A 15631-nucleotide genomic window follows, 5' to 3' on the forward strand; every position below is an offset into this window, starting at 1 on the left:
ATGTGCCTGCGTTTAAGATAACAGCTCTTAGCATAGGTTTGTTGCAGCAGCTCCCAGTGCCAAAGAGACAAGCTGCTGTTTGGCTTTTAAAAGTGATATAGCTTTTCACCAGTGAAACTGCTGCGACAGAACAAGCAGAGGCTCTATCCAGCCAACCTCAGTTGAGAGTGTGGCTCTCTCTTTTGCATGGGTGACATTTCTTCAGATCCTAAGCCAGAAATAGTTGAATGCATTTATTTACCTTTCATTTTTGAAGACCTCTGACACAGACATCAAAATCTGAATTTAGTATTGTAGCATAAACACGGTCTCATTATGTTCTGCTAATGAACCTGCATCTCTGGCCTGTTGTACATTTACCCACCTGCTCACTCATATGTTCTGTTGGTACCCTTTGGAAATGTGTGTTGCCTTTTGAGGTTGCAGCAATACACAAAGCACACAGATATTGTACAACTGGTGGTGATACATTTGTGTAGCTTTGAATATAGAAACATAAGCATCCTTCAGACAAGTTGTTCAAATAACTCATTGCTGAAGTCCAGCATTTCTAGACTTTAATCTAATTTATGCATATATTTGGAAGAAATTATAAGATACATTTAATTTATTCCTTTTAAATGTTCTCTTGCTAGGCTTTAATTCATGGACTGAATAGACATTACTACTCCATTACTATCAACTACAGGAAGAACGAACTAGAACAGAAGGCAAGTTTTGTTTTTCCTAGGTATTTTCGATTTCTTTAGGGTATTTTTTTTTAAGTAATTGCAAATGGTTTAAAGTGATTTGCAGCATGTTTCAGAATCGTGATCTGAATTTTAATATGTGATATCTTTCGTTGTCATTTCTATCACTTTGTTCCTTTTCCTTTATGTCATATAGCCGATACATTGCTGCACCAAATGAACCTCAGTCTGAACTCTGTTGTAAAAAAACGTACATCTCTTCTAGAAGGCATCTGCATGCATAACTAGTGAATGCTAAATAAGTTGTTGGCGAAAATCAGTCTCTTATTTAGACAATTTAGGAACATCTTTGTTTAAATTATGACAAAAACATGGCTATTCTATTTTTAAAGCCACATATTTTTGAAAGCTATTTTCTGTTTTTGTACTGCTATTACAATGAACCTGTTCATTTTCTTTCTTTCTTTCTTTTTTAAAGCTTATGCCTTATTTTAAAGGTAGGCAGCATGGTGCCCTTGGGCACCCCCGCACTCCCAACACCCTTCTTGGTGCCCACCAAGTGCCCTACCCCTCCCATTTAAGATATATACGTATATATATTTTCTTCTCTTACCAGCAACTGGGATCACTGTGAAATAGGGTTTTGTTAATGCTGAAAAGGGTTCAAAGAAGGTGTTTGGTGTGTTGGGGCTCAGACCCCACCTCTGCCTTTTATTCAAGTCTTTTGGGTTTGTTACTTGTCCTTTTGCCATGCTTCCCATGGCAGCCATTTTGTGGTAGTGCCCAGAACAATTTCTCAGAATTCCAAATGTGCCCACGTTCCAAATGTGCTCTTGTGCTGTTCAAAGCAGCTTACAAAATTAATGTTGCAAAAGCAGCTTATCCAAACAATCAGTTGAAAAATAATTAAACTACAGTTGAGCATGTACAACCAGCTTAACAAATTAAGCAGTATCAAATGACTAAAACTTACTCAGTGAAGCCTGTTGAAACAGGAAGGCTTTAGAAGCCACCATAAATGTTTCCATGGTTGAAGAGTGGAAGATGTGCCCACAGAGCCCATACTGTAACATCAGTGCCACCACTGAAATAAACCTGTGCCAACAGTTCACAGCTCTAACCTCCTAAAGAACAAAACTGTAGTAATAAGGCATTCCCTGGAGTATAAAACTCCACATTGCAAACAACGTTTTGGATTGTCTCTGGACTAGGGGTGGACGAACTCACTTACCTGTCCTCGAAGCTTGTTCGCGGTGGGGGGGAGGCGCTTCGCTGCTCCCCCCGCGAAGTTCAGGCCGGGGGGAGGAGGCGCCTCGCCTGGCCGCAAACTCAAAAGTTTTTTTTTTTTTAAACGCCCCCGTGATAGGCTACGTGACGATTAATGTAGCCTATCACAGCTAGATCTGCAAAGTCAGCCGTGATAGGCTACGTTAATCGTCACGTAGCCTATCACGGGTGACTTAAAAAAAAAAAAAAAGCGCGTACGCAAATGGCGGCCCCCATAGGGAGCCGCCATTCGCGTTCCTTATTTGGTCACTGTAGTCTACGTAAATCTTTACGTAGACTACAGCGACCAAATAGGGAACGGGAATGGCAGCTCCCTATGTGGGCCGCCATTATCCGTACGCGTTTTTTTTTTTTTTTTTAAGTCACCCGTGATAGGCTACATGACGATTAACGTAGCCTATCACGGCTGACTTTGCAGATCTAGCCGTGATAGGCTACGTTAATCGTCACGTAGCCTATCATGGGGGCGTGTTTTTTTTTTCTTTTATTGGAATGGCGGGGGCGGCAGCCGGTCGAAAGACCGGCTGCCGCTCCCGCCCCGGAGAAACACCCGCCGAACCGCCGGCCGGACCCGCCACCGGGAGGGACATTCGGCGAAGGTAAGTCCCGTCCCGCGGGGTGTGTGTGGAGAATTTCTCCCCGAAACTTGTTCGAGGGGCCGAACACGTTGGCGCTCGGCCCCCCGAAGTTTCGGGGAGAAATTCTCCGCCATCCTTACTCTGGACAAAGCAGGTTGTGCAGTTATACAACTGGTTGAATATACATAACCTTCTAGTACCCATAAGCAGGCACACTTTGGCATTCTGCACCAACTAAATATTCCAAACAGTCTTCCAGGACAGTCGCACATAAACTGTATTGCAATAATCAGTCGTCAAGGCAGGGATGCAGAACTGAGGACCCGAGGGCCCTCCAGGATCCAGCCTCCAGGGTTCCCTACAAGGGCCTTCCCCGTGCCCCACCCACTTCCCCCAACTATAGATTGTTTGGTGGTTTCCTGGCTTTTGTGCAGTTTTTTCCCATTCGAAAAGGACAAAATGATGTTCCTAAAACTTAGTTACAGGCAGTATGAACTTCAAGCTAAAATATGCTGGTATTATTGGTTTTTTTAGTCCCATCCATCCACCACTAGAATGCGGCTCCCAAGAACTTCTCCAAAATGAAATTTAGCCCTCAAGCTGCAAAAAGTTCTGCACCCCTACCTCAGAGTTTTAAATACGTGAACAGTAGCATCCTAGATCCTTGTTTCATGAAAGGGTACACTTCGTAATATACATTCTAAAGTTTATTTGATGATCTGGTTAGAATTTTTCCTTACACTTTCTGAAGTAATTTTTGGGAAGCCCACATAAGTCATTCGAAGCTGCACACAAGAATTACTGCTAAGTTAAGAATTTCTACCTGTACTAGGTACTTCCATTTGGTTGCATTACAACTGTAGGGGGCCAGTCTATCTGTACCTCAGATGACATAGTAAAAATATCATTGTAGAATGCTATATACCATTTTTGCCCTGCAACTTTCCTTTCTAACTTACAAAGTCTACTCATCTTTCCCCAAGGCCGAAGCTTATTGTACGGCTTTATTCCCACAATAGATCTCCCCTGGTTTGTTCATCATGAGCAACAAACGTTTTTGAGGTATCCTAACTTCCTGTGTTCCGATAACCTGCCATGCTAGTTCTCCTTAATGGGAGGTATAGGAATTAACTGAAGGCAGCATTCAGTCATAACGGAGTAATAGTTTTCCTGAAAACAATGAGTCCAGACAGAATCCAACCTTTTCACTTGGAGCCAACTTGATAGGGCTTGCAAGAGTCAAATGCTAAATGATTTGCCACTCCAAAACAACACCATGACATGCCCAGGGTGACGTGAGAGACTGTTGTGTTAGCGTAGGTGTAATAGACCTGCACTTTCAGGACATCAAGAAACTTGTATTTTGAATGTTCCTCCACTTCTCAGTTCCTTCAGCAAATCTTTCTTTCCTATCTTTGCTCCACATTCTGGAGGTTTGACCTTCAAATTAACCTGAGGAAATGTATTCTTGTTCATTGCACTGCAAGCACTTTTGTAAAGGCGATAACAGTAATTGCCAAGTGTGACAAGAAAAGGATTTTAGGATTCAAGGCTATTTCCATTAACATGTGCAGTCTTCACCTAGTGTGCTGGCATCCATTTCAGTCCAGTGTCCTTCTCTGCATTCATGAGTTGATACTCATGACTGAGAATTGGACCTCTGTGATTTTGACACCAATTATATATTGGAAGCTGATAGTCTGGCAGAAGGCCTGAAACCACATGATCCCAAACAATTTTTAGCACTCAATCAGGTCTTTACAAATCCCCCTGTGAGGGTGGGTTCAAGTTTCACAATTATCTTATAGAGCAAACAATTTCTGTCTTGTCAGATGATCTCCAAGGGAATGGGTACTGAAGTCTGGGATGAGTTAATCTATGCAATGGAAAATTTATCTGTGGTAACCCCATATAATTCAGACTTGACAGCAGTGTTCTCAGCAGTTTGCATCGCCAGAACCTTTCCTGTCTCTTGGTGTGTGTTACTACTGATAGGGTTGGATCCAGAATCAGGCTCCCACAGATGGAATAGCATCTTCTGTCTGTGGATTCTGATCCAGAGGCTTCTGATCCAGTGGAGGAATCCTGCTGGCAGAATAGAGGAGGCAGAAATCTTTGTAGATCCTCCTCTTTCCCAGCAGTTGGCTATGTCCCCCCTCAATCTGTTTCTGCTCCAGAGGGTTGGGGGACCCTCCAGAACTGTGGAGGAGGTGGTGCTGGGGGCTTCAGAGGGAAAGGGAAATCTGTAAAGACTTTCTGCCCCCACTTGTGGAAGAAAGGCTGGATCCACCCCAGTGGATATCTGTATGATTGCTCATCTGTCCTACTATTGTCTTTTATAGTGCAAATCGTATGGCATAATGGAATTCCCTGTATAGGCCACAAGTCTTCATACCTGACTATCTGTTCTTAACCATAGCAAACTCCTCCAAAATTAGTCATACTTATTGGTTGGGTCAACTGTGTTGACTATTTTATTTTTTTGCAGATGTTGCTCAATTTACATAAGAAGAGTTGGATGGAAGGTTTAACCCTTCAAGACTACAGTGAACACTGCAAACTCAATGAAACGGTAGTGAAGGAAATGCTGGAATTAGCAAAGAACTACAACAAGGTACCAACCACATTTAGCCTTTGCCAGAGCAGTTGCTTTGATGTAAGGGTTGTCCAGATGAACAGCCAGTGGACTGACTGGTTCACACAATCAAGCAGCCCACCATGGCAGCCAATTTGAATATTCAAGCCACAACTGTGGCTTGTTGTGTCGTTCAAACGTGGCAAGGGTGGGTTGTTGGTGTGGTTAACAAACCACCCACAACCCTTAAACAGCCCACAGGTTCTGGGTAGTTTGTTAACCATGGTGTGCGCCGCAACCCACCATGGCTTAAATAGGCTGTGGTGATTGTGCGAACCTGGTCAGTGATTGCCCCAAACCCATGTCCCAATTCAGATAGCCAGCCCAAATATAATTTTTGGATAGCTGTTTATCCTTCTCCACAAAAAGCATCAGGACACTTAGCAGGGGAATGGGGGAGCACCCAAGCTTTAAAAAATGGGGAGCGGTGAGAAAAGGCATTTTGGAAAATTAAACTGCTCAAGAAATAGGCATGCCTTGCTTGAGAGAGCAGCCAGCCTTCCTGATACTTGCTATTTACTTTTTTAAAAGCTAGGTGAGTGCTTCCGTATGGGAGTACACAGCAAAGGAGTGTTTAGCCTTTATAATAGTAAAACAATGGTGCAAACGTAGAGTAGGGAAAGGGTTTATCACTCATCTCATCAGAGGCACTTGAGCAAAAGCCGTTGTGTATTCTTTGTTATTCATGCCTGGTTCCTTTCCTCCTCTCACTTTTCCCCCTCTGACCAAATTTAGTCACCTGCCCTTATAATCTATTTCTTTTTATGCTTGCTCTGTGAAGGGCCATGTACACTGGTATATATAAATAATAACCACACTCCACAGAGCACTTGGAGCAATGAAAGCACTATCTGGAGGGGGGGAAACATAGACCTTGACTTTGCCCTGACATACATTATTTAATGTGGTGATTAAATCACTGAAGTCAGCTTCCTTTTTCATTGGATATGTAGTCCTTAAAATGATTCTGTAGCTTCCGTTTAAATTTCGCAAAAGAAAGTTTAATTTTTTTAAAAAATCTTGAATTAATAAGATCTCAAACGCTAACCTTTTCTGCATTTCCTTCACAGGCTGTGGAGGAAGAAGATAAGATGACACCTGAACAGCTGGCAATAAAAAATGTTGGCAAGCAGGTGAGGTGTAATGAATTATACTGACGTGAAATAACATGCTTTGTGTATTTAGTCCCATCCTAGTGATTTTTCTTTCTCCTTAAGTCCTTACAAATGGTGCATTTATTTCCACTGAAACAAATTATTTCAAGTCTTTGACCTAAGGTAGTCTCAGCAATGGACATGAATTTGTCGTTTGGCGTCTGCCACTATTTCATATGGTACATTTTTCTACCAAAATAAACCATCTGGCCTCTTAGCCTTAAACTCTGTGGGTTTTCCCTAGTGTTCCTGCACTTGGGTAGAAAAGCCAACAGGACAAGAATATATGTATATAATTCTGCCATCAGCAGCATTGAAGGTGATTACCAATGCACAAAGCCCATAAACAACCTGGTTTTACTTTGGATCATAGGGCAATAATTTTGGATCAGTGCTATAATAGTAAAAACCCTAGGCCATCTAAAGAACCACATGGATAATTCCGTATCTCCAGTGGAGCTTAGGACACCTGTTACAAAAACAGCAGTCTCCTATGCCAAAGGGCACACCTGAGAGGACATTCAGAATCTGTTTCCATTTATTTAGAAATAAGGTTGGAATCCAGAGAATCTGCCCATGGCCTTCACATCTATCATAAAGGAATCCTGGTGTTTCCTCAGCCCATTTTTCCACCACACACCCCTGACTGCTGTAGTGTCTTAAAGGTCCAGGGAAAAACTTTTGAGTTGTAATTTTGCAATCCTAGTTTGAAATAAGAGCTGGTGTAACATTGTGGGTGGCTAAGAGGCTGAACTAAAAATCAGGATATTTGCCATTTGAAACTTACCTCTGCCATGAGCTAGGTGACCTTGAGACAAGCAACTGTCCCCCTGCCTCAGTTTGTCCCCTTGCTGCAAACCTTACAGACTGTTGTTGTAAGGACTACATTCATTATGAAGTGCTATGTAAACCCTAAGGGCAGTGTCCGATGGTGCCATTCCATTAGCGCAAATAACGTTGTGCTAGCGGAAACAAGGTTCTGAGCTATGCACAAGAGAAGAATCCAGCTAGAGTTACATTTGCACAAGTGCGGTTGTGCAGGTAGTTCTGCATTAGGCTTGTGCAACACATTGTGGAACCCTCTGCTTGGGTTGTGCAACTGCTTGCACCTGTGGCGCAACTGCTTTGCACCCATTGCGCTACCAGTTGCACAGCTGCTTTGCTTGCACAACCAGTTGTGCAAGAGTAATGGGCTTGCGCAATGGAAAGTTTCAGCAGAGCTCCGCTAACGCTATTTGAGTTTGTGGAATGTCACTGTTGGATACTAGCCTAAGTATTGAGTCCCATGACTCCCTCTAATCCCAAGCATAGTTACTTGAACAGAATGTATATCCAGGAGTGCCTAGGACCAGAGTGCCAGTCGTCTGAGTAGGAAGCTCCAATGTACTTCAAATTTATCTTGGTCAATCCAGTAGGGCAGGCATCCCCAACAAGGGGCCCACAGATGCCATAGCACCCACGGAGCTCTCCACTCCCTACTCCCTTCAAAAAAGTATTTTTAATTAAAAAACCTTGAAAAATGTTAGGGTGCCAGTTTGTCCTTCTTGTTTCTGAACCTGCCACTGATCAGCTGTTCAGTGGGCAGGAAGAAGGGAAAGAGTTGCTTCCTGGCCTCAACCAGTTTTATTCTGTCCACACAGACCGTTCCATGTTCCATTTCTCTGTCTTTGCACTCCCAGCCTCTAGCCTCACTATTTCACTTCCCCAACCCCTTTCCTTGCTATTTCTCTCTCTTCCCCATACCTAGCTACCTTCTTTCTCTCCCTTATCTTGCTGTTTCTCTCCACTCCCAGCCTCTGGCCTTGCTGTTTACATGCTGTTTACATCTCTTTAGCTCATGGTTTCTTCTCCTTCCCAGCTTCTAGCCTCGCTAATTCTCTTCTCCCCCACTTCCACTCTTTTACTCACTGTTTCTCCCCCTTCTACCCTTGCTCTTTCTCTTCCCCTTTGCCTTGTTGTTTGCTCTCCCCCCTGGCTTCCAGCTTGCTATTCCCCCCACCCTTTTGACTAGCCAGGGCTCACAGCTGCCATTATGTGACTAGCCATATTCTCCATGGGAGCCATTTTGTGGTAACACCCACAGCAGTTTCTCAAATTCCCAGATGTGCCCACGGGTCCAGAATGGTTGGGGAACCCTGGAGTAGGGTACCTTTGTGGAAAGGGGGAACTATTATATATTACAATGTTCCAGTAGATAAAGAGATTAAAAAAAAAATCCTTTTCCTTGGAGAAAGTGACAGAATGTATTTTTCTATACTTCTAAATTGTTATGGGTATTGAACCGAAGATTGAAGATTGCTTTTGCTCTTCAGTGTCAGCTTTAACTGCCTAGCATCATCATGAAATGAAATATGATAGTGCCCGAGTGAATATTGTAGAGAAACCTACCTTCTTATTTAAATGCCAGATATGCAGACTAGGACTGAGTCATTAATGGGAATAAATGAAGATGAGGAACCATGTATTAGTTATATCTTTCATCTTGCTTGAGCCATTTGGAATGCATTGGGCTTCTCCGGAAAGTTGAGCCTAGCACAATTGGGCTTGGGGGAGCTGAGAAGAAGTGCTCCTGTTCTGGCCGCATGAGATGCTGGAAAAAGGGATTTCAGTATCTTCTTAGGGCCAATCATAGAGTTTCTTTATTTAGGAGGGTCTTGTTAGAAAGCAAAACTAAATTTGGCAAAAGAGAATCCTTCCTTGTTCAGAGCTGTGCAACTCATTGATGGAGCCACATTAAACAATCCAGAAGTAGAAAAAGACAAATTTTAATTCACTAGCAAACTATGGATAGACTACAGTTGCTTGCAAATTAAAAATGTTCTAAAAAGAGCATTTTAGCATTGCTTTAGGTTTTTTCCTGCTACGCTGTGTTTTTTTTACTATCTGTATTTTATGGTGTGTTTTCATTTATTTAATTGGAAAGTACTTTTGTTTTGAGTGAGAATATCTTAAAATAACATGGGATGAAATCCCAGTTCCATTGGAAGCAAATGGCAAAGCTCCCATTGATTTCAATGGAGCCCAGTTTTCATTAATGAACTTGATAAATGAATAAGAAAAAGGCAGCTACAATGGGGTGATTATTGAAATTGGCTTTTAATTTGCAGTGCACTGCATCCCAGATATTTAAAGAACTCCTTTTTCAATAGGTTAATGCAGCCTTCATGCATCTTGGTGCAACCCCACCAGCATGACCAATGTCCAGGAATGCTGGAAGTTGTACTCCAAATTATCAATGGGTTGGGGAAAGCGTGGGTAATGTGTTTAAGGTTTATACAACTGTGTGTGTAACAATGCCATTCCTATTGTAGGGCTTACTCCCAGGTAAGTGGGAATAGGATTGCAGCCTTAGTCTGATACAGTAGACCGGAAGTGGGCAGGCCACATGTGGCCTGTGGGGTGTCTTCTCGCTGCTGAGCTGTGCATTTGGGAACAGGGGGAATGGCTGCATAGTCATGACTCAAAGCTGATCTGTAGGGAACAGCTGAGCTGCAGGAAGGCAGTGGTCCTGTGGACAAAGTTAAACTTTGTATACAGCTTCACCCTCCTTTCCCTGCTGCTTAGCTGTTTCCCACAGAACTGCTGAACAGCACAAGAAAGTGGTGATTCCTTTCGGAAAGGGAAAGTTTAACTCTCTCCTCCCCCTCATGATCCTGATGACATGCACACGCACGCACCATGCTGCTATTAGGGTTAGGGAGAAAGCTTCTGTTTTTTAACGAAAAGCCATTTCTGACGGTGCAAGAAGGTAGGAGCACCTTTATCTTCTCCCCTGCAGATAGGAAATCGCCTTTGAGAGTGCAACTGTACATTGCTCATTCTCTCTCCCCACCCCCACCCAGCCATATGTCCCACTCTTGATTGGAGTCTCTAAGGCTGCTTTACATTTCCAAAGACAAACAAACAGGAGTGGGGAGGGGGAGGGAAGAAAAATAGCATGTGCCTCAACCAAGCTCAGTTTGAACAAGGTCTGATTCCAGCTAAAGGCACTTCTTGGTGCATACAGGGTGAACCAGTGTGCACTACAGATCCAGAAGTTTATTTGTCCTTTGACTATCCTCATGCTGATCCTTGCGAATCCAAACTGAATGATGGGGATTAACCGGATCAGCATGGGTGGTATAATCTAAAATAGCAAATTTTGTGCTGGCTGGTACCTATAGCAGCTTTATACACACACGCGCTCTCTCTCTCTCTCTCTCTCTCTCTCTCTCTGCTGTCATCTCTGATTTAATGCTACTCCCATAGAGCAACCACAAGAAGAAATTATACCTCTGAAGATGTACCCTTTCATTTGAAACAAATAAACAGTGCTCTGCAAATACAACACAGTACTGTATTTGTCAGGTAGAGTGTCTGACTCAAAACAGTTGTAGATAGGGATTGTAGGCAGGCTTGCATGGTCTCCTTTATTTTTTTTAAGAATCCTGAGATCAACAAGTTGGATCCAGATGCAAAATGGTAGCTCAGGAAGTGGAACCAATTACCTGTTACACCTCATGAGCCATATACTAGGATGGCCCACATGTACAAGTAGATGTTAGTTACCACAGATCAGAGATTCTAGTAGCCTAAGGGTGCAATCCTATGGCTGCTAGACAGCAGCTGGGCGGCCATGAGATTATTTGGCTTTCGGGAACCGCCTCCCCGCCCCCTCCCACATTGTAGGATCGTCCCAGGCTCCGAGGAAAGGGCGCATTCCCAGGGGCAGGGACCTCGGAAGGGCTGGTACGATGCTTCCTGTATCCAGCTCCCCCCCCCCCCCGGCTCCAAAGTGCTGAGGCTAGACAGCCAAAATCATCCATCTAGCCGCAAATGCAGGGTGGCCAGAGTGCTGAGGCAAAGATCCCCTCCGCACTCCTCCCACCCTGCATTGGATAGGTGGTTGCCAATCCCCATAGGATTGCTCCCTAATTTAGAAAGGGAGACCCTTTTGGTTGCTGTTATTAAAGACACAGTGTCAGATATTTATGCTGGTCTACTGCAAATCATCCAGTGATTTACCTTTCGATTCCAGTTTACCTTCTGCCCATCCTTGAATCAGGCTTCAAGACAGCTGGCATTTGTGAGCAAGAATCCTGTATGTATTCCAGTGTAGTTACAGAGGTCCTGCTCAAGCAAGTTTCCCCATTCATCTGAATTCCTTTGAATGTATAGAGCTGAGCACACCATTGCAGAGAATGGGACAGCCATTGCATGTGTGGGGAACTTCATGTGCCCATCACAGCCACAAGAACTCCCCACTGAACTTGGGATATTGGTGAAAAGTGAAGTATGTCTGCCTGGTTAGGGTCTGCATTTGTTCAAAATGCCACATTGTATCAGTAACTGAGACACTATTCAGCCAAATAGAAACACTATGCAATCTCAATCAGTGTAACAGCTAATGATTTCACTAAAAAATTTATTAGGAACTGTATCAAATAGCTTACTTAGGAGAACCTCAGGATTTAATTGCTTATTGACAGCATCAGTTCTGCCATCAAATAGAAACTCAGAACCTTTGCAAATTTGATGTTCCAGTAATGTCTATAAATAACCTTTCTGCTTTATATTTTAGGACCCCAAACGTCATTTAGAAGAACACGTGGATGTGCTGATGACTTGCAACATTGTCCAATGTTTAGCAGCAATGTTGGATACTGTTGTGTTCAAATAATGACTTACTCATAAATGCTGTTTCCTGTCTATAATCATCCATTGTATAAAGCACTGAGACTAAGATATATTTGGATGTCAAAGACATCTGGCATCATTTGCAGTCTAAGAGCATCACTCTAACACCTCTTCATCTCTGTTGTGCAATTACCTAGGAGACTTTTTAATGTCAGGGCCTCTGCAGATTCCAGAGCAATTCAAGAACTGAGTTAGAAATGTGTTTTCATTTTAATATTTTGAAGATAATTGGCAGTACATATACACTGATTATTGCTATGTCATTTTTTAAAAAAACTGTTAACCTACTTAGTGTTCTGTTGGTGATGTTCTTGAATTGGGGGAGGGTCTTTCTGTTGTTGACAATTCTGTAGAAAGATCAACAAGCAGAGAAATATATTTCAATAAGCTGATGAAACAGAGACCTGTAGCAAGGATGTTATTTTTGCAAAGACCTGTTCTATGCATACAAAATATTAACACACTCTCATTGGGGGTTTTTTATATGGGTCAGGACTGAGGGCCAGAATCTTTTTTTTTTAACAACTTGACTCATCCTTGAAATACAAGTACTACTAGAACGCTCCTAAGCATGTGCAAAGCAATTCTCAGCACTGAGTACATGGTTTGTTTCTATCTCCTCTGGCATTAGAGCTTTTCAGGTCAGCGGGCTTGAGCCTTTTCTGAAGCTGTTAACCACTGATCATGTCTGTTTGCCAAAATAGGAAATCACTGCAAGCATCTGTACAAGAGGAAATGGGAACAAGATACACAATATTGAAGATTAGTTGGATTGTCTGGCTTAGGCTTAATGAATAGCCTCTGCAATGTATCAGTCAGAAACCTTGAGAGTTGAAACTGATGATAGCTGGCATTACTTTGATATGGAGGCCCATTGAATCTGAATAATCATTTTAGACAAAGAGCAGGGGGTTCCTACTGGAGTTCAACCAAAACACATTTATGGAATGAGTGCCTGAAGGAGCAAGCTAGGAAAGAAATATCTCAAACTCAAATGCTCTGTGAACAAATGCATTTGCTAAAATGCATGTGACAACCTGGTAAAGCTAATCATGAAACTGGCTCAAGCTTCCAGGTATAGTGCTGTAAGCTATGAAGAAGGTTCTGTGTATTCCACAACTGCTCTTTCAAGCACAGAATTCTGTATTTCAAGAACTTCCATTTTCCCTTTTTTCTTCCCAAACTTCCTTGCTCTTATGGCTGGCTGCAAAGAGCCTTCAAAGCATGTGGGCAATGCCTAGTACAATCTCAAAAGGCAATTAAAAAAATTTAGGGTACACAATCTTAAAAGTAATAAACCTATTAGAAATAAACTGTAATAAGATAAAAAATATTCTTTGTCAGCATATTCTGTAAATACAGTTACAAGTGTGTACTGTGATAGCAAATCACAAACATATCTTCACAGAAATTATTTTAGGTTAAATTGTGTTTATTGGTAAAATAAATTTAAAAACCACAAGAAAAATAAACATTTAGAATAATAGAACTTAAGAAGGAATCAACATTTATTTATACATTTAAACCATAAAAGAAAGGGAACCATCAAGACTCATTCAAGAGAAACTTCTATCAAAACAAAATTTTGAATCTGTAAACAAGAGGTTATGTTTACAGAAGTGAATAAAGGGAGACCAGTTACTATTGATCCTATTTGTCTGTTTTCTTTCATTCTTATATAGTTTATAAGTTTTGCCGTTACAGGAAATTTCCACATCTTTAATATCCACTATGTTAAATTTGAGCTTTTCCAATATCTAGCATACAAGATTCTAACAGCTACTATTTACATAGCTTGCTAATTTCACTATGCTGTCCGTGTGTTGCGTACATATCAACAAAATAAAGTAGCAGATTACATCTAATAGAAAATCATATTTTTCCAAGTAGAATCTTTTATCTACTGCTAAAGAAAAATCAGAACTTAGATGAGGACTGAGCAGGATTTTTAGTTATCAGGGAGTGAGACCTTTTACCCCTTGTCTACTAGAATAGAATAAATTATGCAAAATAAGTAAACATTTGTAATTTATGCAGGTTGGAGAACTTGGGTTACCTCTGTGTAAATGTGGCTTGGTTATATAATTGTGACCTGCAGGGTAGAGAAGGGCTGTTGCTTCTGTCCAGTTGTCCAGGATTTGGCTATGGTATAGAGGGGAGAGGGAAGCTGTCAGTGTTCAAATCCTGTAGGCACAGCCTAGTTGTGTAGGTACCTTGGGGCACAAATCTTGATAGTATTTTGCTTTCCCTTTGCAGCTGTGGGCTGCTCTAAGTCAGTAGCTATAGTCCACAACCATAGCCCCCATTTACTTCTGAGACGCACAATAAATTTTTCCAGGCAATGGTACACTTTGGGAGAAAAGAAGTAGGTTAAAGTTTTTTAGTCAAATATGTGATCTTTTGTACTGCAAATCTCTTTATGAAAAAATTCACTACATCTCTACTAATATCCACTTGCACAAATTCATTGCACAGCTTGGGTATAACACCCCATTTTATATGCCCAGTGCAAGCAGGCCTTGTTCTAGTTCCTAACCTCACTGTCAAGTCGCCACTTCAATTTTCCAGGTTGTGATTTTCTAACCACTTTGGACAGAGTACTAACAAAGCAAATGAATACTGGAATCTTCTTTTAACATTCAGTGTTGTCACCTGTTTCCTACACACTGCTAGAAATGGATATCTTAGGATATTTTTCTGACAGGAAAAATGTGGGTAAGTGTAGAAAACAAATATAAAATTGTTTTCCATGGAGCAAAAGTAAAACAATAAAATGATCAATAGTGTATGCCAGGTAATCTTGCCAATAATATCACCTACAAAATATTAAAATAAGGCTAAAATGCTAAAACCAAATGGCCACATGTTGGTGATATATACCTGAGGAGAGCAGCACCCCATTCCTCACTATTTGTTTTTAGTCTCCAGACATGCTCCTGCTCTTTTCAATGTTGTTTTGCCCATGATATCCCTGAGCCCCTGATGTTAGGGATGGATGAAAGTCACTTACCTGGTCCCGCAGCTTGCTTCGCGGTGGGGGGGAGGCGCCCCGTCCCTCCCTGCCAAAATTCTGGCCAGGGGGGAGGCGCCCCGTCCCGGCCACGAATCCTCTTCCCCTGCCGGGTCGCAAATGGCGGCGGCCATAGCCGCCGCCGTTTGCGTCCCTGCAGTCAGCCATGATAGGCTACGTAAATGTTTACATAGCCTATCACGGCTGACTTTGGGGGGGGGGAAACGCGTACGCAAATGGCGGCGCCCATGGGCGCCGCCATTTGCGTTCCTTATTTGGGCACGGGTAGTCTACGTAGACATTTATGTAGACTACGGCGAAAAAAAGGGCAATGCAAATAGCGTTGCCCTTGTTTTCGCCGTAGTCTACGTAAATGTTTACGTAGACTACCTGTGCCCAAATAAGGAACGCAAATGGCGGCGCCCATGGGCGCCGCCATTTGCGTACGCGCTTTTTTCCCCCCGAAGTCAGCCATGATAGGCTATGTAAACATTTACGTAGCCTATCACGGTGTTTTTTGAAAATCTAGCCGTGATAGGCTACGTAAATCTTTACATAGCCTATCACATTTGTTGTTGTTTTTTTTACACTTGGAAATGGCG

At 42.3% G+C, this 15631-nt stretch overlaps 1 protein-coding gene across 1 annotated transcript in view; it reads left to right on the plus strand.

Moving 5' to 3' along the window:
• The window catches only part of PSMD14 (proteasome 26S subunit, non-ATPase 14), a 68621-nt gene extending 54954 nt beyond the window's left edge, over positions 1 to 13667 (plus strand). The window contains exons 9-12 of the mRNA XM_084811671.1: positions 636 to 710; positions 5043 to 5168; positions 6260 to 6322; positions 11904 to 13667. Of these exons, the coding sequence (XP_084667797.1) occupies positions 636 to 710; positions 5043 to 5168; positions 6260 to 6322; positions 11904 to 12002 (363 nt within the window). The 3' untranslated portion in view covers positions 12003 to 13667. The remainder of the gene's footprint in view (positions 1 to 635; positions 711 to 5042; positions 5169 to 6259; positions 6323 to 11903) is intronic.
• Positions 13668 to 15631: the final 1964 nt, after the last annotated feature.

The sequence above is a fragment of the Heloderma suspectum genome, chromosome 1, assembly GCF_057233095.1.
Source record: "Heloderma suspectum isolate Gila_16-S chromosome 1, 16-S_ref, whole genome shotgun sequence".
In the NCBI taxonomy this organism is placed as follows: Eukaryota; Metazoa; Chordata; class Lepidosauria; order Squamata; family Helodermatidae; genus Heloderma; species Heloderma suspectum.